Here is a 24,998-nt window from a genome sequence, read left to right on the forward strand (position 1 = left end):
ATCTCTCCACATTCTAAAAAATGGTTACTCTAGGGGCCGGCCCAGTGATGCAGCAGTTACGCATGCGTGCTCCGCTGCAGCGGCCCAGGGTTCGCAGGTTTGGATCCCGGGCGCACACTGACGCACTGCTTGTCAAGCCATGCTGTGGCGGGGTCCCATGTAAAATAGAGGAAGACGGGCATGGATGTTAACCCAGGGCCAATCTTCCACAGCGAAAAGAGGAGGAATGGCATTGGATGTTAGCTCAGGGATGGTCTTCCTCACACACACACAAAAATGGTTACTCCAGAATTACAATATATGTCCTTAACTTTTCAGTCTATTTAGAGTTAATATTGTACCACTTCACGTGATGTAAGAACCTTCCAACGTTATAGGTCAACCTGCTCCCTGCCCTTATGCTATAGTTACCATACGCATTACCTCTATATGTTATATTTGATACAATACAATGTTAAACTTTTGCCTTAGACAGTCATTATCTATTTTAATAAAATTAAGAGAAAAAAATGGTTTTATATTTACCATATCTGGTACTTTTCATTCCTTTCCTAAGAGATGAGTTTCCACTTGCTATTATTTTTCTTCAGCCTGAATAACTTCCTCTAGTGTTTCATGTAGTACAGGTCTCCTGACTATGAATTCTTTTACTTTTTGTTTTCTGAAAATGTCTTCATTTCATCTTCATCTTGAAGAATCTTTTTGCTGCATACAGAATTCTGGTTGACAATGTTTTTCTTTTAGTAATTTAGAGAATGTCATTTCATTGTCTTGGCTTCTATTTCTGAAGAGTAGTAAACAATCATTCATATTGTTTCCTTGCATGTAATGTGTTTCTCTCTCACAGCTTTCAAGATTTTCTCTTTATTTTTCATCTTTCGCAATTTGACTATGATGTGCCTGGCTGGAGTTTTCTTTTTTTTTTTTATAATTTAATTAATTAATTTATTTTTCCCCCCAAAGCCCCAGTAGATAGTTGTACATCATAGCTGCACATCCTTCTAGTTGCTGTAAGTGGGATGCGGCCTCAGCATGGCCGGAGAAGCGATGCGTCAGTGCGCGCCCAGGATCCGAACCTGGGCTGCCAGCAGCGGAGCGCGAGCACTTAACCGCTAAGCCACGGGGCTGGCCCTGGAGTTGTCTTTGTATTCACCCCACTTAGGGTTCACAAAGCTTCTTGAATATGTAAATTATGTCTTTCACAAGCTTGGGAAATTCTTGGCCATTAGTTCTTTTTTTTTTTGTTTTTTGTTTCTTTTGTTTTTGTGAGGAAGATCAGCCCTGAGCCAACATCCATGCCAATCCTCCTCTTTTTGCTGAGGAAGACTGGCCCTGAGCTAACATCCGTGCCCATCCTCCTCCACTTTATGTGGGACGCCGCCACAGCATGGCCGGAGAAGCGGTGCCTCCTTGGTGCACACCCGGGATCCGAACCTGGGCTGCCAGCAGCGGAGCGTGCACACTTAACCGCTATGCCACAGGGCCGGACTTGGCCATTAGTTCTTCAAATATATTTTTTGCCTATTCTCTCTCTCCCCGCTCCTCCTGAGACTCCAATTACACGTGTGTTAGACCTTCTGATACTGTTCCATAGATCAATGAGGTATATTTTTTTTAAAATCTTTTTTTCCTTTCTGTTCTTAAGAACATAATTTCTATTAATCTATTTTCAGGTTCACTGAATCTTCCTACTGTCATTTCTAATCTGCTGTTAAGCTTATCCAGTGAATTTTTATTTCAGATATTATATCTTTCAGTTCCAGATTTTCTATTTGGTTCCATTTTTTTAATAATTTCTACTTCTCTGCTGAGATTTCCTATTTCGTTATGAGCATTTTTCTTTATCTATGAGCATAGTTACAACAACTGTTTAAATCTTCACCTGCTAATTCCAACAACTGGCTTGCTTCAAGGCTAGTCTCCACTGATTGTCTTTTCACTTGAGAATGGGTCATGTTTCATTGTTTCTTTGTATGATTAGTCACTATGGATTATATGCTGGACCTTGTGAATAATATGTTGTGGAAACTCTGGATTGTATTATGTTTCTCTGAAGTGTGTTGATTTCTTTTGGTGAGGTAGATTGTCCCTGAGCTAACATCTGTTGCCAATCTTCCTCTCTTTGCCTGATGAAGATTGTCCCTGAGCTAACATCTATGTCAATCTTCCTCTATTTGTATACGAGACACTGCCACAGCATGGCTTAACGAGCAGTGTGTAGGTCCACGCCTGGGATCTGAACCTGCAAACCTCGGGCCACTGAAGTGGAGTGTGCGAACTTAACCACTAGGCCACCGGGCCGGCCCCTGAAAAGTGCTGATTTTTTTTTTAAGCAACAATTAATATGGCTGAACTCAAGACTTGGGTAGAGTTCATAAACAGAATTTGGGGCTTCCCCTCTGTACTTCTTTCCAGGATTTCCCCCTTATTTTCTGGTTTCTGTGGCAGCCCTAAAACAGACGCTCTTGTTATTCAAGCTAGTAAGACTGTGGGTTTAAATTAAGTTTTAGCCCCTGCACTCCCAAATCAACTCGGGGCTGCCCTCAGGTAAAAACCTGCAGAACAGTTCATTCACCCAGTAACATTCCAGTCTTCCAAGTGTCAACTCCCTTCTAGTCTCTGCCTGGTTTGGTCGGTCACTATCCTGTGCCTTCAGGTTGCTGCTGCTTAAACTTTGTCCAGAGTTTCAGAGCTGTTATTTGTAGGAGGGCTGGCCTGATGAAAGCTACTGTGCCGTTACTGGAAGTGAATGTAATCACTCTTTAAATGTTTTTATCATTAAAAAATAGAGTTATGAATTTAACTCTTCCAGTTTTAGTTACTTTCTATAAGTTTTGATATGTAACGTTTTTATTTTCTAAGTATCTGACAATATTTTTATTTATTCCTTAATCAAGTAGTTATTTAAAAGAGTGCTTTTTAATCTCCAAGTAATTAGTGTTTTTTGTTTTTAATAAGAATTTTAAGTTTTATTGTATTATGGTGAGAAAATGTGGCCTGGGCAATTTCCTTTTCTTTGAATTTTATTAATAATTTTTAGTTGCTGAGTATTTGATAATTTTGTCTATTTAAGAAGGTTATATATTAACTAACTCGATCCCATTAATAGAATTTATGTGGTGATACAGAGTCAAAAAGAGCATTTAGAGTATCAGTAGTTTTTTTTTTTTTTAAAGATTTTATTTATTTATTTTCTTCCCCAAAGCCCCAGTAGATAGTTGTATGTCATAGCTGCACATCCCTCTAGTTGCTGCATGTGGGACGCGGCCTCAGCATGGCCGGAGAAGCAGTGCGACGGCGCACGCCCGGGAACCAAACCCGGGCCGCCAGCAGCGGAGCGCACGCACTTAACCGCTAAGCCACAGGGCCGTCCCGCAGAGTATCAGTAGTTTTTAAATCTCTTTTTTGGTGCCATGAAAGCTTTTGTTCAAAGAAATAAAATACTTGTTCACTTACAAATAAAACAGATCATAAAACAGACCAGTTCTGGTTATCCTGGGAGGGGGAGGTGGAGAGCAGTGGGAAGCCAGAGCCTAGCTCACTAGATTCTTCCTTCCCCTTGGCTACCTGTGGAGATCTTTAAAAGTGGAAGATGAAGGAAGAAGAGTGGTTCAGAGAGATGTGATGTGAGGTACTCAACCTGCTGCTGCTGGCTTTGAAGATGGACACTGAGCCAAGGAATGCAGCAGTCTCTAAGGGCTGCGAATGGCTCTCAGCTTACAGCCACCAAAAAAAAGAGAGACCTTAGTCTTACAACCATAAGAAACTGAATTCTGCTAACAGCCTGAAGGAACAGAAAAGGGATTCTCCCATAGTCTCCAGAAAGGAACATAGCCTGCTGACACCTTGATTTTAGTCTGATGAAACCCTATCAGACTTCTAATCCACAGAACTGTAAGATAATAAATCTACGTTCTTTTAAGCCACTCAGTTTGTGGCAATTTGTTACAACAGAAATAGAAAACTAACACATAGGTACAGATCATTTTTAATATTTTAACTACATCCCTATCTTGTTCTATCATCATTCCAGCCAAGTTTATGGTGTTTATCATTATCATAGAACACACAGGTCCAGATATATGAAACGAACATAAAAACAATTCAATATTTTTAAATTGGTAATGTGCTAAATGACTTCAAATATTATGCATAAAGACAACTCCACCAGTATTCCTAGAAATTTGTCATACTTTGATTTGGGGGAAGGATAAGAATTTTACAAAAGTTCTTCCCGGTATTATCTTTCTGAATCAGGTACTTATCTCATTCTTGTTTTAAAAAGAGATGATAAATTCCAGAGCCATTGGATGATTTCGATCTTTAAACCTTCCAAGGATGTGAAAAGCATGTCCCTGAATCAGATTAAGAGCCCACCTTCATTTCTCAAACACCTAGCTTTCACAGAGATACTCACTTATTCAAGTCAATTTCATAAGTTTGCATATGAGGTTTATCTCCAGTCTTGTCTGGGTCCCATCGGTAGATGGCAAATTTCTTGATTCGGGGGGCTGTGGCTGCGGCTGTCTGGGCCCCTCGGCAGGCCTGAAATGTAAAAAGTTCACAAGAAGGAAAAAAAATTACTAAAAATGCAAGATAAATCCTTCTATTTAGCTGGCACCAAAAACTATAATACTGGATGCAAACCTACACGTTACTGACACAGTCTTCTTGGGAAAGGCAGTCATCTAATATTCAAGAAGTACTAACTACACATCATATGCCAGACATAGTGCTGGGGGCTGGTGAAATGACACTTAAAACAGACAGAGCCTTTGCCCTCAGAGAATCTACTTTGTAGTGAGCAAGAAAGAAACGAAGTATTCACAATAAAGTGTAAAGAGTAACCTTCATGGGATGAATACAGCAGGTGCCCTAGAAGAATGTAGCAGAGACTTACACTAGCATAAGAGGTTAGGGAAGGCCCCATAAATGATATTTAAGTGAGGCTTGATGAATAGGATTAAAGGGAGGGAGAGGGTGTTATAAGCCAAGAGAACAACATGTGTACAGGCCTGGATGGGGGAGAGCACGGTGCATCTATGAGGGACTGAGAGAAGTCCAGTATGAGGCAGGGTGGCTTGAGTAAGGATGGAGGCGTGGCAGATGTGAGGAAGTCAAGAAAGACTTATGTTAAGTTTTGATGTTATCCCAAGATGAATGAGAAGCTAACATTTTGGGCTGGCCCGGTGGCTCAGCGGTTAAGTGTGCGCGCTCCGCTGCTGGCAGCCCGGGTTCGGATCCTGGGCACGCACCGACGCACCGCTTCTCCAGCCATGCTGAGGCCGCGTCCCACAAACAGCAACTAGAAGGATGTGCAGCTGTGACATACAACTATCTGCTGGGGCTTTGGGGGGGAAAAATAAATAAATAAAATCTTAAAAAAAAAAAGCTAACATTTTTTATCATGTGGATGACATAATCATCTGAGAAGAATATCACTGGTTATGAAAGGAAAATTGTCTGAAGACATCTGGGGAAACCAGTCAGAAAGCTACTGCAGCTGTCAAAACGAGATACTGTTGTTTTTAGATTAGGTTTTTTAGTCAGTTTGGGCTGCTATAACAAAATACCAAAGACTGGTGGTTTGAACAGCAAACATTTATTTTTCATAGTTCTGGAGACTGGTAAGTCCAAGATCAAGGTATCAGCAGATTCAGTGACCAGTAAGGACCCTCTCCTTGGTTTTTAGACGGCTGCCTTCTTGCTGTATCCTCACATGGTGGAGAGAGAGATCTCGGGTCTCTTTCTCTTATTATAAGGGCATTAACCCCATCATAAGGGCCCCACTCTGCTAACCTAATCTAATCCTAATTTCCTCTCAAAGGCCCCATCTTCAAACACCATCCCATTGGGGATTAGGGCTTCCATGTATGAATTTGGGGGAAACAGAAACCTTCAGTGCATAGCACTAAGCAAGAAACACGATAAAGAATACTGTATCTTAAAACACATTTCGGAAACTAACAAACAGCCGAGTCCTGGTTTCTATGACGATTCTATTACATCTCTTGGGCACTTATAGTCTCTGCCAGTGGGTTTCAGTTAGCCAAGGAATCGTGGAGCGCCACCTCAAGAGCTGCTGTGAGAGGCTCAAGTTAAGAGGGTGGGCCTCTGACCTCCCTCCCTCCCTCAACCAGAACAGCTTCCCCCTAGAAACATATTTGCAAAAAGGGTGCTGTTGTTCAAAAAAACCAAAGTTTTAAATTTAAATTCATACTCATTTTAAAGCCACTATTTATTGTTGCTAGGTACTGTATTAAATGCTTTATATTAATTACTCCACTGAATCTTCATTTTAAAGATGAGAAAAATGAGGCTCAGAGATCAAGTGATCGGCCCACAATTACAGAACTGCTGAGTGGAGTCAGGATTGGAATCCAGGCCTGCCTGTCTGACTCCAGAACCCACGTTCCTAAACACTGTACTATCCTATTTATCTGTGAATATTCTCAGGTCTTCCTGGTGCTGCCTTCTCTTTATGTCTAAACTCCTTGAGGGTGTGTGTGTATTATCAGTCAGGGCTCACAAAGAACAGGCCCAACAGTGTGTACATATATATACACACACATATATACATAAAGAGACTTATTATAAGGAATTGGCTCATGTAATTACGGAGCATAACAAGTGCCCAGATCGGCAAGCTGGAGACCTAGGAGAGGCAATGATGTACATCAAGTCCAAGTCCGGAGGACTGTGAGCCAGGAGAGGCGATGACGTAGCTCCAGTCCAAAGGCCGGCAGGCTCAAGATCCATGAGGCGCTGATGTTTCAGTTCAAGTACAAAGGCAGGAAAAAACCAATGTCTCAGTCGAAAGCAGCCAGGCAGGAGGAAGTGCCTCTTATTCAGAGGAGGGTCAGCCTTTTCTTCTATTTGGGTCTTCAACTGACTGGATAAGGCTCACCTATGTCGGGGGGGCAATCTGCTTACTCGGTCTATCGATTTAAATGTTAAACTCATCCAAAAACACGCTCACAGAAACACCCAGAATAACGTTTGACCAACTATCTAGGCAGCCCGTGGCCCAGTCAAGTTGACACATAAAGTTAACCATCACACCGTGGAACAGGTTACACTTTACATGTCCCAGCATACCTGGTCCAGGCCTTTCCATACAGCAGGTTAATCCATGGTTAGGAAAGATTGAAGAAAAGAGCAAAAACTGAGCATTAGACTAATGCAAAAACGTGGTTTATTTTAAATGTACCTTAAAAGGCTGAATAGTACAACCTACACCAAGCCATTGACAAATTAAAAAAACACCCCTCAGTATATCACATTTAGTTATAATGCTAAGTCAACAGCTAGGCTGTCCCCATTCCAGAGTCCGTGAAACCCTTTTCCATTGAGGCAGATGAAACAAGGCGGAGACCACAACAAGTCCTGCTGAGCTCCTACTGCGGTGATGGACGATGCTGTCAGTCCAAACAGCAATTATAAGTGGAACCCTCGGGTCGGCCCCGTGGCTTAGCGGTTAAGTGTGTGCGCTCCGCTATTGGCGGCCCGGGTTTGGATGCCGGGCGTGCACCGACGCACCGCTTCTCCAGCCATGCTGAGGCCGCGTCCCACATACAGCAACTAGAAGGATGTGCAACTATGACACACAACTATCTACTGGGGCTTTCGGGAAGGAAAAAAGGAGGAGGATTGGCAATAGATGTTAGCTCAGAGCTGGTCTTCCTCAGCAAAAAGAGGAGGATTAGCACGGATGTTAGCTCAGGGCTGATCTTCCTCACCAAAAAAAAAAAAAAAAAAAGAACCCTCAATTTGTATATAGAAAAATTCAGACTATATTCCAGGCCATCTAGTTAAGGAAAGTAAAAACTCTGAAGGTTAACTGAGTAATTACGAGAAATGCAACGGTGTTTGCTACTTGCAGCAAAAAGTGCCCCAAATAGGGTGAAGCTGAAAACATAAATATCAGATCTCAGTACGAAAGAAGAAAATATATGAAGAAAATGAAAGTGAAGGTGAAGACAAAAGTTGTATTTTACCTTATCACGAAGCTGGCTAAGATCATTAACAGAAGGAAAGTCATTGCTGCAAGCGAACATTTTCCACCAGGGACTCCATTTTGTAAAACGACAGGAACGTTTGGCTAGCGCCACCTTGTGGTGCACCAGAGGAAGCGGAGAAGTGGGAAGAATCGATTCCTCAGGATATTAATAGCAGCTCCAGCAGCTTTCGCCTGCTTAATGTCCCCCACCACCTTTTTTTGTTTTTGTTAGATTTAATGAGGTGTAATTCATTACAATAAATTCACCAATTTTAAGTGTAAAATTTGATGAGTTTTGATAAAGTGGTATAACTACTACCACAATGACAGAACCTTTCCATCCAGAAAGTCCTCTAGTACTCCTTTACAACCAGTGCCCTCTCCCTCTCCCTGCAACTGATCTGCTTTCTATCACTACAGATTTGCCTTTTATAGAATTTCATATAAATGCAACCAGACAGTCCATCTTGTGTCTAGCTTCTTTCACTCAATATGCTTCTGAGATTTATCATGTTCTTGCGTATATCCATAGTTTGTTGCTTTTTAAAAATATTTAACTTTTAATTTTGAAATAATTGTAGAATCACATGCATTTATAAGAAATAATACTGAGGGGCCGGCCCCGTGGCTTGGCGGTTAGGTGCATGCTCTCCGCTACTGGTGGCCTGGGTTCGGATCCCGGGCGCGCACTGACACACCACTTGTCCAGCCATGCTGAGGCCACATCCCACATACAGCAACTAGAAGGATGTGCAGCTATGACGTACAGCTGTCTACTGGGGCTTTGGGGAGACAAAGGGAAAAAAAAAAAAAAGGAGGAGAATTGGCAATAGATGTTAGCTCAGGGCCAGTCTTCCTCAGCAAAAAGAGGAGGATTGGCATGGATGTTAGCTCGGGGCTGATCTTCCTCACAAAAAAAAAAAAAAAAAAGAAATAATACTGAGATTCCATGTACCCTTTACTCATTTTCCCCCAATGGTCCCATCATACAAAACTACAGCACAACATCGCAACCAGAATATTAACAATGACCTAAGTTGATACAGAGCATTTCCAACACAAAAATCCCTAGTGTTGTTCTTCTATAGCCACACCCGCATCCCTCATGCCTCCCTCCCCTACTCCTTAACCCCGAGCAATCACTAATCTGTTTCTTTTTCTATAATTTTGTCCTTTCAAGAATGTTATATAAATGTAATCATCTAGTATGTAACCTTTTGGGATTGGTTTTTTTCAGGCAGCACACTTCTCTGGAGATTCAGCCAAGGCGCTGTGTGTTTCTGTTTAACACTGAGCGGCGTTCCACGGCACGATGTACCACGGTTTGTTTAGCCGTTCACCCACTGAAGGACATCTGGGTTGTATACAGTTGTAATGAACATTCGTGGGCAGGTTTCTGTGTGAACACGTCGCTGTTTTTCTGGTATAAATGCCCAGGAGTGTAACTGCTGGGTTGTATCGTAGTTGCGTGTTTAGCTTTCCAAGAAACTCGGCCACTGCTGGCAGCGTGGGTGGCCACTGCGCCCGAAGTAGGCGGTAGGAGGAGAGGGACAAAATGCCTTTTAAAAAATATAACTTCTTCAAAATTTTTAAACCAAAACATTAGTAAAACTTGGACTTTAAACAGAACTGGGGACTTTGGGGTTGTCAGCTTTAACTCCATGGTTCTCAAGCCTGATTTGATAATATTGTCAGCGGGCAATAGGCATCCAGCTCTAGCAGGCTTGGTCTTGTTCCTGCAAAGGCCTGTCAAAGATGAGCATGGTGACCTGCAGCGGGTCCTCCCTTCAGCACCTCCTCCTAATACTTCAATGTCTGCTTCACAGCCACTCCACAAAGATACAGAGGTCTAGACTTGGCCACGCAGATCTTCCCCAAAGGGGTTAGGTTTATTTAGAAACTGTTAAAAAAGTCTTACCATATGAATGATGTGAGACAAAAGCAATGCAAGGATGTATCACAACAGAGTATCAGAAGGCAACAAAACCCCAACATTAGTTTTGGGGTACCCCAAAGTGTCATTAAGTTTTTTTTTTCAAAACAGCTAATTTAAATTCATTTTGAGCTAAAAATATATTTTAGACAACACTTGGTGGGGTAAGGGGGAGCTAACAGGAATGAGGAGAGCAGATACTGAGATCAACATGAGCAGAGGAGGGTGTGCTTCTGAAAGTGATGGGGTGTTGGTCATCTTGAGGGCTGTACCAAGAGCTACCCACAGGATTACGGGAGCTGTGATATAAAATGTGTTATGTAGGTGTTCACAGAAGTAATAACTTCATAGCTTTCATTCACCGAGCCCTTACCACGCGCCAGATGTTGTACTAAATTATCTCTAATCTTTACAACATCTCTACAAGGAGATTTTTATTATTCTCAGTTAAAAATTGAGAATAAGATCATATAACAAAAGAGCCAGGATTCAAATACAGCTCATTTGACTCCAAAGCCCAACCTTTTAGCCACTATACCAGTGGTGAAAATGCATTTCCAAAATAGAACAGCACAAAAAGGTAACTCCTTCTCCCAAAAAGATCCAAGGAGAAATAGAAGCTGCTGCTCTACTCATACAATCAGCAAGATCTTGGGTAGTAGCTGGCCCAGACGTACTCATTCACTTATTTGTTCAACAAATAATTATGGGGTGGCTACTATGTTCCAGGGACTGTTCTAGGCCTTGGTGATCAAGGACAAAACAGACATACATTCCAACCCTCACGGAGCTTACACAGTGACTGGAGGGGATACACATAAATAAAATCTATAGTATGTCAGGTGCTGATAAGTGCAATGGGGTGGGGGGGAGTGGGAAAGGAGGAGGGGGACCCTGGCTACAATTCTACAATCCTAAATGGGGGGGCCAGGGAAGACTTCACTGGAAAGGTGACGGCTGAGCAAAGACCTGAAGGAGGTGAGTAAGCGAGCCACACAGATATCCAGGAGAAGAGCACGTCGGCAGCGGACACTGAGCACAAAGATCCTGAGGTGGGAAGGTGTCTGAGGAACAACCATGTGGCCAGTGTAGTTGAGAATGGAGCGAGAGGGACAGGAATAGGAGAGGAAATCAGGACGTTAATGTGAGAGCCAGATCACGTAGGGCCCTGTAAGGATTTCTGCTTTTACCCTGCGTAAGGTGGGAAACTATCAGAAGGCTCTGAGCAGCAGAGTGACAGTTAGATGTTTTGAAAGGATCATTCCGGCTTCTGTTTTGAGAATCACCTGCAGAGGTGCAAAGATGAAAGCAAGAAAACCAGCTAAGAAGCAACTGCAATAATCGGCGAAGACATGACGATGGCTTGAACCAGGCTGGGAGCTGCAGAAATGGTGAGAAGTGGTTGGTTTCTGAATCTATTTTAAGAAGGAACTGACCGGATTTGCTCACAGATTGGAAGTGAGAGTGAGGCAAAGAGCAAGGATGTCTCCAGAGTTTTTGGCCCATGTGAAGGCTGGAGGTGCCATCCACTGAGAGGGGAGGAGAAAGTCAGTGTGTGTGGTGGGGGAGGTCAGGGTTGTGGTTTTGGGCAGGCAAGTTTATGATGTGTTATTAGACATCTACGTGGAGGTTCAGAGAATGTAACTGGGTGGCCACCTGAACCTGGAGATCTGGGGCCAGTCTGGGCTGGAGACACAAATTCAGGAGTTATCAGCATGGACAGGTAAGTGGGATCTCAAGTCCAAGGGAGTGTCTGTAAGGAAGAGGCCTAAGGACTGAGCCCCAGTGTTTAGAGTTTGGGGCGATAAGACGAAACCAGCAAAAGGAGACAGAAAGAACAGCCAACGTGTGAGGAGGAAAATCTGAAGACTGCGATGTCCTGGAAGTCAGATGAAGAAAGTATGCTGAGAAGGGAGTGAACAATAGTGACAAATGTTTCTGAGTGAAAAGTACATATCACAAGAACTGAGAAACGACCACTGATTTAACAAAGCCAAGGTCACCGTGACCTCGAGCAATTTCAGTGAAATGGGGAGGGTGAAAAGCCTGACTGGAATAGGGTTGAGAGAAAACCAGAGGAGGCGAAATTTGGACAGTGAGTTTAGATGTCTCTTGAGAAGTTTTTCTCTAGAGATGAATAGCAAAATGGGGTGGTAGCTGGATATGGCTTTTCTTTTAAGATGGGAGAAATTACAGCATGCTTGTGTGCTGCTGCTGCTGATCTGACAGAGAAGGAAAAACCGATCATGCAGGGGAGAGGGGAGAATGACTGGAGAGCTATCTCCGAATAAGCGATGGGATGGAGAGCATGAATGAAGGGTCAGCCATAGCAGTGTCACCAATTCTCCCAGGGTAACAGGAAGACAAGGAGAATATATGGGCAGAAGCTGGGAGGTGGGCAAAAATTTGAGGGTTTTTTCTTGTTGCCTGTCCAGCAATTTATACCACAAATCCACGATGGGTCCTTTAATAGCATTTCTGCCTCAATGAGTATTCAAGGCTGAGTGTACCTTTCTAGGAAATCTTGGATAAGATTAACTTCATAGTCTATAATTTAACGAAAGAAGTCAGATAATCAACAACTGGACTGAACCGCACTGAGGAGGATGAGAAGGGTGAATTCTGGATCGTGTCAAAGGCTGCTTGTTATTCCTCTAGGAAAGCTTCTTAAGGAGCAGGCTTGGAGCTAGATAGAGCAGATATAGATTTGGAGGTAGGAGAGAAAGGTGTCGAAATGGAGAGGAGGAAGAGGTCTGTAGAAACCTGAGTAAAACAGAAGGTGCAGGCTTGTTTCTGAAATGTGTGAGTGGCATTGGTTCCAATCTACGCTCTACCACTTAGTAGCTGTGTGTTCTCAGGCAAATTACTTAACTTCTCTGATTCTATTTCCTCTTTTGTAAAAGGGTAGGGAGTATTAAAATCTACCTCATAAGAATAACTGGAGGGTCAAGCTTCTAGGATAGCCCAGAAAATAATTTCTGCTTTTCAATATTGGCAACCTTATCAGCTCTTGTATTCTTCCGACTGGCTCCTGCCAGTGCAAGGAGCAATGAGATACACAATTGAAAGTCGGTGGAACTTGCCCTAAAGGAGGTCAGAGTCTAGATGAAGAAATAAGGCAACACAAATAACAGTTAATACCTTACAGTTAAATACTTAGAGGCAGAACTGTGGTTCAGTGGTACAAACTAATGCATAAAAGGAATTCGGCAGAGAAATTCCACCGTGTCCTAGGAACCTGAATATTACCCATAGGTAATACCCCAAGCTCATTATTGGATTCTTTTGAGGCGGCTTTTGTGGGTATGAATGCACATTCCTACAAGGGGGTGAGTGGGAGGGACTCTCCTATTTCTCTGCCCTCAGGAGGCCTTACAACGGCCTCACCTGGAATTACAAAACTGACCTATGAAACTAGCCTCCTCTACAGTTAATTCTTGGAAAAGGGACCTGAGCTTTAGAACTCACTCTCACTGGTGGGACTCTCACAACTTAACTGCTTGCTCAGCAACTATAGAAGGAAATGGTAAACAAGGTCATTGTCAATCATCAGTTTAATGCTCAGAGGACACCAGCTGAGGTTCTGGTAGGCAGTCCTCTTCCCCTACTTTCCCATTTCAGAAAGACTATAAAAGGACTTGTCCAAGTTCACATACAGCATATTGGAAAGAGCTAGCATTAGAAGACAGGCCATATGTACGGTGTTATGCAGCCACAGCAAGTACTTAAATGAGAGAGAGTCTCGTGTAAGTGCAAGAAGAGGAAATGAACTAATATTTCTTGTACACCACCACGTGCCCAGATCTGTACTCGGAGTTTTTCACATATTATGTTAAAAAGCGTTTAGGTCCTGGATCTGCCAGTTCCTGGCTATGACATTTTGAGCAAGCAAAAAATTTTCTTTCTGCGGCCTCAGTTTTCAAATCTCTAAAAAGGAGGCAAGAATTCCTGCTCGCCCACCTTACAGGGATTGCTGAGGAGCCCAGAGGAGGAAACTGACTGGAAAGGGATTTGTAAATCCTTAGTCCCTTATGTGTGCAATGACAATCTTCACCCTTTAAACGTTCCCATTTAGCATGCAGATCAGAAGTGTGTACTTTCCTGACAACACAAGGGGTGTGGGGAAACCTACCAGGGCACACTGAATAATCCAAATAGGCGCAGCGACTCATGTCAACAGTCTGTGGGGTCGGCATTACTACACGCCCTTTACAGACAGGGACACCGAGAGGACGAGACTGCTTTTAAGGAGCCCCGGCTTTCCCGCAGCCCCCCCACTAGGCGAAGAGGCTGATCCTTCAGGGGGCCGAGTGGATTTCCCTCCACTCCTTCCTTCCTCTGCCCTGTCCCCAGCAATTCACCCGCGCTTTCCTTACCGATCTCGGTCCAGCCCCTCTTCACCGAGCCCTCAACCTTGCACCCCGGAGGAGTGACCCCGCTTCCCAGTTCCCACCCTTTACACTCCCGCAGGTCTGACTTTTCCACAGAGGCGACAGTTTGGGGGCAGAAAAAGGGCTTGGAGTCCAAATGTTTGGACTGGAATTCTGCTTCACCTGTCAGTCACTCGCTTGCCACACGACCTTGCACAATTCACATTCCCGGTTTTCTTTTTCTTATCTCTAAAACATCGCCTCCACCCTGACCAACTCACAGGCTGCGGGGAGGCGCAGAAGGACAACGGACAGGGATGCTCCAGGCCCAATCCAGGGCACTGCGCAGCGGGGAGCGGGTGCTCCCCTCCCTGAGGCCTTCCTCGCCCTGGGCTCCCGCGACCTCCTCCGCGGCCCCCTCAGCTCCAGGCCGTCTCCGTGACTCCCAAGCCTGCCCTCTCCCTCCGGCCCCGGAGCTCACCTGCAGGCAGGCGCCGCCCAGGGCTGTGGCCGGCAACAGGCGCCTCAAGGAGACTGCGACCGACGCCGCCATCTTGGCTCCTGACGTCGAGCCCCACCCCTTAACCCCGAGGTCGCTCTCCGCCGGCGTCCCGCCGAGCACCGCGGCGCCGAGCCAGCGCCCACCGAGGACGCGCTAGCCGCGCAGGAGCCACCGAGAGGCTTCCGGCTTCCCGGGTGGGAGGAGGGAAGGCGGAGAAAGCCAACGCGAGCGTGCGCAGTTGCGGCGGGCCCGGCGCATGCCCAGTGGGCCTCCCGCGTTCCTAAAGTGACCTTCCCAGAGGAAGGGGCGGAGTCTGAGAGGAAAGGGGGTGGGGCTAAGAGCCTGACGGGCGGAGCCGTCCGATCCAAGTCTAGTCACGATTTTAACCCCTTTCTTCCTGAAAATGTGTCAATCATATCATTCTGTCGCTCAGTGGCTTTAATCAGACATTTCGGTCAGACACAGTGCGATTTGCTCGAGACAGTTCAGGTTCAAGCACTGAGAGCCCCTCGTCCCGAGAAACTCCTCAGTCCCCGGCAAGTTGGAGGGGATTTCAAAGATGACGGGCAAAGGTGTCATTCATTCATTCAGTCAAAAAATATGAATGGAGCACCTACTATGTGCTGGGCACTGGAATGCTACAGTGAGCGAGCCAGCCGGGCGCAGTTACTGCCCTCGCTGAATTTACTCTAATAGGAGGTAATGGGACAATTACACAACAGTAAGCTCTGTCCTGTAAAATAGGGGTGAGAAGGAGCCCAGCCCTTGGCGGCTTAGTTAGCCATTTAGCGTCAAAAACCATTTCTTGAACACCTACTATGTGCCAAACATTATGATCCATCATCTTACTTAATCCCCATGACAGTCTTGTGAAGGAGGGGTGTGTGTGTGTCTGTGTGTCTGTGTGATTTAAGTGTCCATTTTAGTCATCTCAGCTGCTTTTTCCAGACACCTCCATGGGTCATCTCTGAGCCTGCCTCACTGAGGGGCTGGATTACCTTGGGCAGTGCGTGGCCTCAGTCCTCCCAGTCCCTTGGTCTCTTTGGCCACCTCAGGTGTTTATGTAGCTAGTTAACTTTGCAAGTACCTGTCTTTCTCAGAAATGATGTGTTTCCTTCTTTGTCCACTTGTTTTTGACCTAGGAAGGGCACTTTTTTATAGTCTTTGGTTTCCTCACTCACCATTTAGATGCTACTGGAGAAATCAAGATGGTCAGATGAGTTGGTTGGATGGCGCTAAGTTTCTGGAGTCCTGGGCTGGAACCTGGCTACATTGCCGTGTGGCTTCATTAAAGGATGTGTAGTGAAGCCACAAGAAACAGCCTGAACTCCTGGGTTTGACCTTGAATCTTCTCCTCAAGTCTATGTGACCTTGGGCAAGTCCTTCCCCATCTCTGGTCCATAGTTTCCTGGCCTGTATCGTCAGGGTATGGGGCCAGCTGATTTAAGATTCCGTGATTCAAGTGGCTGCCTTGGGAGGCTGTCTTGCGGGTAACTGGTGACAAGGCTGAGGTCACCTTGACTTTTCTCTGGGGCTGACCCAGCACTGGCATAGGCCTCCTCCGAGTCTGCCCCAAATTGGACGAAATCATGGGAAGATTGTCACTCTCCGTCTAAGTCCTCCTGGCCAAATTGTCTTCTGAGATGAAGGAAGCGTGTCCTCTCCCTCCAAGGAACATGATTCTAGAGAACCGGTCCTCTTGGTATTTTCAGGGTTCTTTCACCTCAAAGGCAGATGCCAATTCTAGATAAGTGACTACCCTTTTACTTTGGCCAGATCACCTTGGAAAAAGCAGGCTGAGGCCAACAGAAGTGAGACCTTGATTTATGGAAGGGCTCTTGGTGCCAAGGGGCCCATGCGCCCTGCAGTCACATCATTCCTGAGCTTCATGGGGATTTGAGGAGCTCAAAGTTATGGAGAAATAAATTCCTGGGCGGCTGCACCTCCGCCCTGAACTTTGAGATTCCAGAAAGGCGCAGCTGCAGCAGGACTTAGAGATTTTCAGGTCCTGCTCCTGACACGTCTTCCCAAGGTGTCCTCGTGAGAAGAACCGAGGTTGGTTGGTTTGTTTGTTTCCATTTGTCTAGCGAGTGAAATATTGCTTTTCACCAGACAGTCTGCTAGATGATTTATATTTATGCTAAGACTCATCACTTACAAATGTGTTTACGTAAACAGTCTTGTTAAGTTCTCATCACAACCCTTTTGAGTTGGAATAACTATTCCCATTTTATGGACTTTCTTAGTCTTTGGATAATGAGAATGCTGAGCAATCTTGAGTGGGAATCTTGCTCTAGAAGCTCTTTCTTCCCCAAGGGCTGGAAATCAAGTCTACAATTAAAAATTAAAACCAAAAAGCACTGTGTTGTCTCAACTGTCATTTGTATAATCAACTGTATTTCTAGTGTCTTGTACCTGGTTTTCCCCTAGCCAGAGATCTAAGGAAGGTTGAATTTAGGGAGAAATATCAGATGATTTTATTGCCTGGGAGATTTATTTGCCTCTGAGAAAACCCCACTTCACCCCAATTGATCCCTGTGGTGGGACTCAGGGGCCTTCTTATCCAAAATTCAGAATCTCATTTGCCTTTGACCGATGGGCCATTGATCTCTTCCATCTCTCTGGCTGACTTTCTCCCGTTGTCCAGCTGTCTCCTGAGCATCTCCATCTGGGTGTCCCAATGGCCTCTAAAACTCATCCTGCCCCAGGTATGTATCACCTGAAGCTGTATGTATTACAGCTCCCCTCTTGTAGGCACCACCATCTACCCAATCTCCAAGCCAGAAACCTGGTGTAGTCCTTGCCTCTTCTCCCCCACCATATCCCATCAGCTACCAACCCCCAGCACAGCCTCCAAGGCCTCCAGTCTTGGCCCGCCCACTGGTGCCTCCAGTCTTATCTCTCCCTGTGATAAAACCTGCTCTGGTCCCCTCCTTGTTCCTCACCTCTATGCCTTTGCTCACTTTCATGTGTTGGATTTGGAGTGCCCTTTCCTCCTTTCCCACATGGCCAATTCCTCATCATTTAAGATTCAGCTCCAACTTTCTCCTCCCTTAGCAAACCACCCCTCGACCATCCCCATCAAAACATCCTCTGCATCTGCCATCAATGCACGTAACACCTGGCTTAACAACTACCCATTTGTATGTCTGTCTCCCCAGACTGCGGGCATTTTGAGGGCATGGCCCATTCATTTGATTTTCTGCATCAAACTTATTGCTATCTGCAAGTTTGTTTTTAAATTCTTTATGAATATATTTATTATCCGAACCTCCCACACCAGAGATCAAGAACTATGTCTGTCTTGTTCACTGTTCTGTCCCCAGAGCCTGGCACAGTGACCAACAGGCAGCAGGTGGCCAATACATACTTAATGAATGAATGCGTTCATCTTTGTTTCCAAAGCGCCTGGCTTGGGACCTAGCATATAGTAGGTATGCAGTCAATGTTGGTTGGTTGAATGAAGAAATAAATAAAAACGGAGGATGAGTGGTTCCTGTTCTTTGTAGAAGGTGAAAGGAGGGACTGGGGGTGTGGGTGGGTGGTTAGGGGCGGAGGGAGCTCAGTGGAGCCTCAGGCAGCTTCAGTCTCCAGGTCAGGACTAGGGCGAGGTCAGTGCACAGAATTGAAGAGGGTCAAAAAACTTGGTCATTAAGAGAAAGAATATTTCAATGCAATATTTTTAAAAAATGCAAAAAACATCCATGATGAATAAAACATCAAAATTTTAAGTAAAGACAGTATTCTTCAAGAAAAACCAGATGACTGAGTCAGTCAAGAGAACTGAAAGCAATCACCCTGGTTCCTTTTTGTCCTGGGGAAGACCAGAGACTATGCTTCCTTGATTATTTTTTGTAACTTCTCCGTCTTATCCTGGTCTTGCTAAGCCTTGTTTGTTTCCCTAGGGTTATTAGCATTAAAGAACTTTTAGGATGCTTCCAGGGGGTTGGGTGCTTTTTCAGGGACCAGAGTGAAGGAAGGAGGGAGCGTGGGTGGGCAGGAATGGAGGAGGAAGGGGGTAGTGGTGATCACAGACCAGAGCTCTATCTGGTCCAGCCCTCTGACCTACAGGGAGGGGGTGGGTGGAGGGGGAAAGCAGGAGACCCTCAGTGAGGCTGGGGGCTGGGTCAGGGCAGGAGACAAAGCCACTTTCCCTCCCTTCAGCTGTAGAAGGAGTCCCTTCTGTGGATCAATACGAGCAGGCCCGCCACCACTGTGAGATTTGTAAACATCTGGGCTCCTCCAAGTGTATCCTAGCTCCCTGGCTGGGGGATTTTTCTTCCAGGGAGCAGCGTAATTTGGCGCTGTGGGGCTCTAGAGGAGATGAAAACAGTGTCCCAGAATTGGAAAAGACATAGTTGGCAAATCAAAATGCTATCTGGCCACCTGGCCCAGATGTCTTCCGGCCCCTGCCCCAACCCTGCCTGTGCTTGCTCTCAGAGAAGCCCTTCTCCCTCTGCTAGGTCACTCGGTGGTCATCTTTACTGTTGTTCAAGGTGCCGGGGGCTGGCCCTGTGGCATAGTGGTTAAGTTCAGCATGTTCTGCTTCTGCAGCCTGTGTTCACGGGTTTGGATCCTGGGCATGGACCTACACCACTTGTCAGCCATGATGTGGCAGCGACCCGCAAATAAAGTAGAGGAAGACTGGCACAGATGTTAGCTCAGGGCTAATCTTTCTCAAGAAAAAAACAAGGAAGATTGGCAACAGATGTTAGCTCAGGGCTAATCTTCCTCAGCAAAAAAAAAAAAAAAGATGGTGATGACAGTGAGGATCGGGATGTTGCTGCTGCTGCTGATTGTAGCTGCCACCTTTGGAGGACTTACTGCATACCAGGCCCTCTGCAGAGCACTTTGGGTACCTTTTCTCTCTCTAATTATTACAGCAACCCCATGAGGTAGGGATTTTTGTCCTTCATTTACAGTTGAGGCAACTGAGCCTCAGAGAGGGTCAACGGCTCACCCTAAGTCACACAGCTAGGAGGTCAGCATCTTCTGTTAGGGAGATGGCTGGGCTGTGGGCACGCACTCAAGCGCGTGGGAACGCAGTGGTTGCAGCCCCTCTGGTCTACCTGCAGAGGGCGCCCCCGCTTCACGGAACTGCCCAGGGCTCCCAACAGCCCTTTCCAACGTGCCCTTAGAAAGGGCTTATCTAAACCCTCTTCCCTCCAAACCCCACCATATAATTAGACTTCTCAAAATATCCTCTCCGAGTGGGATGGAGACAATCATATGCTACAGGCTTCTCCAGTTTCGTGAGCAGACCCTATGGAACTCCCGGAGCAAAAGTCACGAGCCGCCCACACTCCAGCTGGGGCTGCATTTCACACAGCTGAAGTCAGCTCAGCTGCCGGGACTTAGCAAGCGGCCCAAGGCCCACTGGGGACTGTCACGTTGCTGGGCTCCACAGCACCACACACCCACATGAAATTAGAGCTCACCGCCCTGCTAACCGCTGCCTCGCTCCTGTCTGCCTGCCACGCCACCAGCACACTCTCAAATTAGCAGTTACTGTGGACCTCTGGGTGTGTGTGGGTGCGTGCTTTGTACACACAGCAGGTGATAAAACTCCCTTTCCAGCTGAACCTGAATTTTGAGCATTCCTTTCTATCAGAAACAGAGCCACGTACATGAAGTGCAAAAAAGGAATAGTGGTAAATATTCGTTTGTAGTAACTAGATATCTGCTCAATGGAGACAAAACAAGTTAGAGGGATGCAGAATGTTAAAAGCAAGTCGACCTAGAGAGGCAGGGAGGTGCAGTGGGTAAGTGTGCGGGTCTTCGGAGTTCAAATCCTATTATATCAGCTGTTTACTGGGTGACCTTGAGCCCGTTGCTTAACCTCTCTGTGCATTAATTTCCTATTGTGTAAAATGGAGAAAGAGAATCATAGGCACCTCACAGGAAGAAGGAGTGAATGAATTAGCATCTGCGAGGAGCTATAAATCTTAAACTGGTGGTGGGAAGCCCAGCTGAGGAAAGAAATGAGGTAAAAGAGAACTGTGAATTGTTAGGGGGAAGAGATTATGCTAACCAGCATGCGAAGACTTCAGCGTTAAGTAAGATGCCAAGGGTTTTAGGCAGCTTTAAAAAATTATTTAAAAATACATATGTAATTAAATTCTCACTATGTAAAAATTTCAAGCAACATAGATAAAGTATAAATCCCCTCCGTCACACTTTCTTTCCCAGAAGTGATTACTATTGTCAGTTTCATGGGATTGCTTCCGTATCTTTTTCTTTGCGTGTATATACATATGTATGTTTCTTCAGAAATCCATGGCTTTGCTTGACTCTCTTTTTTCTTTTTTTTTTTTTTGTGAGGAGATCAGCCCTGAGCTAACATCCGCCAATCCTCCTCTTTTTTTGCTGAGGAAGACGGCCCTGGGCTAACATCTGTGCCTATCTTCCTCCACTTTATATGGGACGCCGCCACAGCATGGCTTACCAAGCAGTGCGTCGGTGCGCGCCCGGGATCCGAACCAGCGAACCCCGGGCCGCCGCAGCGGAGCGCGCGCACTTAACCGCTTGCGCCACCGGGCCGGCCCCTCTCTTTTTTCTTTTTAATACCAACATCAAGTGTTCTGTCTTGGAGCTCTTTCCATGTCAGTACACATAGATCTATTTCACCTTATATGCTGCAAATATTTAAATGTAGGGATGTTCCGTGGTTTGATCATTCCTCAGCTGGTTTCTTAAAAATGTTTTTCCTATTAGCTTAATAGCAATAAAGAAATATATGTTACTCTCCTCTTTCTAAAATGTAGGATGTGGGCCGGCCCTGTGGCTTAGCGGTTAAGTGCGTGTGCTCCGCAGCTGGCGGCCCGGGTTCGGATCCCGCACCGCTTCTCTGGCCCTGCTGAGGCCGCGTCCCACATGCAGCAACTAGAAGGATGTGCAACTACGACATACAACTATCTACTGGGGCTTTGGGGGAAAAATAAATAAATAAATAAAATCTTTAAAATGTAGGATGTGACTGCAGCTGCCCCAAACCTTTGGGGGGGTTCCCTTTGCTCAAACCCTAGTATTTCCAACACGACTTCAGTCTCCATCTTAGCCACTCTCTGTGATTACTGTTTCTCAAACATGCCACACACTTACATCCCTTTGTATCTCAGCTAAGCTTGGCAGCCCTTCCTCCCTTCTCTGCTCAGTCGTTCGTTCATATAGTCATTCAGCAGTCACTCATCCCAGCCCAAATGAACACCAAGGCCACCCTTGGTCACTCACCTGGCTGGAAATAATTGTGTGTGTGTATGTATGCATGTGTGATTCCACAGCTTCTTGTACCTTATTCATTCCTCCATTCAGCAAATATTTATCAAGTAGCTACTCCATCAGTCTGCCGCCTTGCTCTCCTGTCTCCCTGACTTGGCTCTCAGCTCCTTGAGGGATGAGATCGTGCCTCATGCGTAGGGTTTTCCAGGGAGAACAGACATCCTGGTTTGTCCAGCATGGTTCGTTTCCACCTGTTATTCTGGTGGAATTATTGGTAGTGCTCCTTTCACTCTGGTTTAGATGAAAAATTATCTGATCACTCTATTTTTATACACAATAGATACTTATAGTAAATGGTAATGGAAAAAAAAGAATGAAGGGGGGATGTATGAAGATAATTTTCTTCTCGTGTTTTAGAGATGCCATCATACTCTGAGCTGGAGACTAGAGAGCACATACTGTGTTATGGAGAGGTCATTTCATTCTGGGCTCTGCTGCCTTTGAGGGGTTTATATAGGAATCCTAGAATCTCCAGGCATCTGGTTTGCAGGTAGCAGGGTTTTCTTTTTTCCTTTTTTTTTGCTGAGGAAGCTTCACCCTAAGCTAACATCTGTTGCCAATCTTTCTGTTTTTTAATTTTTTTGCTTGAGGGAGATTAGCCCTGAGCTAACATCTGTGCCAGTCTTCCTCCACTTGGCATGTGGGATGCTGCCACAGCATGGCTGACCAGTGGCATAGGTCCGTGCCTGGGATCCGAACCTGTGAACCTGGGCCACCGAAGCAGAGAGTGCTGAACTCCACGGGGCCAGCCCCAGTGGAGTTTTCTTGTTGGAATATTCTAATAGGACATCTAGTATGCTAAAAAATGACTGGTGCAAGGCAACAGTTTTGAGTGAAAGAATGATGACTCATGGAACTTGGGTTAGGAAGTTGTTTCTAGATGAAGTAGTCAAGAGCAGGGGTTCAGCTGGTGGGCTCTGGAGTCAGACCACCTGGGTGTCAATCCTAGTTCTGCTACTTCCTGCTGTGTGACCTTGAACAAGTCACTTCCTCTCCGAGCCTCAGTTTTTTCATCTATAAAGTGGGGATAATAACCTCACAGCTTTGTTGAGAGAATTAGATGAGATGATGAATGTAAAACAGCAGGTTGAACCCTACGAAATCATCTCTATTTGACCATTTTTTTTTTTTTTTTTTTTTTGTGAGGAGATCAGCCCTGAGCTAACATCCGCCAATCCTCCTCTTTTTTTCGCTGAGGAAGACGGCCCTGGGCTAACGTCGGTGCCTATCTTCCTCCACTTTATATGGGACGCCACCACAGCATGGCTTACCAAGCAGTGCGTCGGTGCGCGCCCGGGATCCGAACCAGCGAACCCCGGGCCGCCGCAGCGGAGCGCGCGCACTTAACCGCTTGCGCCACCGGGCCGGCCCCTCTATTTGACCATTTTTGACCTTCAAAATGGCATTTAATAGAGTTCAAGCTGACAGATGCCTGGCATGTAACCAGTGTTTAAGAAATGGTGGCTATTATTCCCTCACATCTGGTTGGGCTGATATTTTTGCTTCCACTGCCTAGTTGAACAGAAGTGTCATTCTTTCATTCAAAACGTATTTGCTGAGCACTGACTATGTGCCAGGAATTGCCATCAGGAGGAAGATAAAATATTCCTTTTAAAGGTTGAATGTATCTCTCTTTTCAACACATCAGTACATAGTAGCGATGAATAAATGAAAAGTAATAGCGTATATTGGAGTATATGAGGAAGACATTTGGTTTAAAACTAAATTTGGCCTGACTTTATTTTTCCAGGAAGGCCTGACGCGGCCTATTGAGCATGCATTGTACGTCTGCTTTAAACATTTACGATGTCCCAAAGCCAAGAAAGATGTCCTTAAAGATAGAGATGTGGCTCCCTCTGTGTCAGCATTTCTTTAAGAATAAGCATCTCTTCCCAGAAACTAAGGATTAATTACCAACCTGCTGTGTTCATCTTGTGACCTCTGACCTGATGTGCCAGCAAAGCATCTCATGACTGTAGTGAAAGAGATATTCCTGCCTTATGTGATGTGTGTTCCTTGTCCCAAGACGGTATAGAACCACTCTGTACACCCCGCTTCTTCAGAGAGCTTTCTTCCTGGGTGAAGGTCACTTCTAGGCTACAGTTTTCAAAGCTGGCTTGTATAATAAACTCACCCCAATTTTGACTTATAGATTCATCATGGATTATTTGCGTCGACAGTAGCATGTGAATGTGGCCCTGGAATGCCGGTGAGACACTGTTCTTAAAGAGTCGTCTTGGGGTATAGCCACGACCGTGTTAGAGTGGGCCTCAGCCTGCGGGGCGAGGGGCTCAGGCAAAGCCGGCTTGACCTGAACCTGGAAGGTTGCTTCTTGCCTAGCCAGAGAAGACCAGCCGTTTGCCTGCTCAGAGATCGGGGCTGAAAAGGAGCCCGGCTGGTGGGAGGGGCTGGGGAGGTGGGAAGCACAAATGAAAAAGTAGATTTCTCACATCAGCCGGACTGAGACGAGGCTGCAGCGCCAAGCTTTCTGCCTGGGCACGTCCTTTTTCTGGGTTGTCCAGCTGGAGAAGATTTCACATGCTGTCATTTGGTGTCACTCACTATATTTAGTTACCAATAACGTTGCCATCAGCCCCCTGGACCTGAGGCCACTTGGGTGAGGATGCTGGAGAAGTCGTGCTGGGTAGGCAGAATTCACCCCTGGCTGCTCCTGTGTTTGGGGGGGAGGACCTCACTTCCACAGGCTTTTGGCTATACCACGATATGGCTCAGATCCGTCCTAGAATGAAGGGGCTCGGATGATGAGAACCTCAACTCCCCTCACCTGAGACCCCAAGACAACATCTTACATTAAAATGCAAAATCCAGTTGTCTCCCAGGGGGAGACTAGAGGAGACTAGAGGTGAAGGAGTTGTGTTTTCCCTTTCCATGGGACTAGTGGGGGTTCCCATCTTG

At 45.6% G+C, this 24,998-nt stretch overlaps 1 protein-coding gene across 1 annotated transcript in view; it reads right to left on the minus strand.

The window, feature by feature from the left end:
• Positions 1-14,923, minus strand: part of SDHB (succinate dehydrogenase complex iron sulfur subunit B) — a 34,869-nt gene extending 19,946 nt beyond the window's left edge. Inside the window, exons 1-2 of the mRNA XM_058553027.1 lie at positions 14,784-14,923; positions 4,418-4,545 (exon numbers count right to left, since the gene is read on the minus strand). Of these exons, the coding sequence (XP_058409010.1) occupies positions 4,418-4,545; positions 14,784-14,855 (200 nt within the window). The 5' untranslated portion in view covers positions 14,856-14,923. The remainder of the gene's footprint in view (positions 1-4,417; positions 4,546-14,783) is intronic.
• Positions 14,924-24,998: the final 10,075 nt, after the last annotated feature.

Source organism: Diceros bicornis, chromosome 13 (assembly GCF_020826845.1).
Source record: "Diceros bicornis minor isolate mBicDic1 chromosome 13, mDicBic1.mat.cur, whole genome shotgun sequence".
In the NCBI taxonomy this organism is placed as follows: domain Eukaryota; kingdom Metazoa; phylum Chordata; class Mammalia; order Perissodactyla; family Rhinocerotidae; genus Diceros; species Diceros bicornis.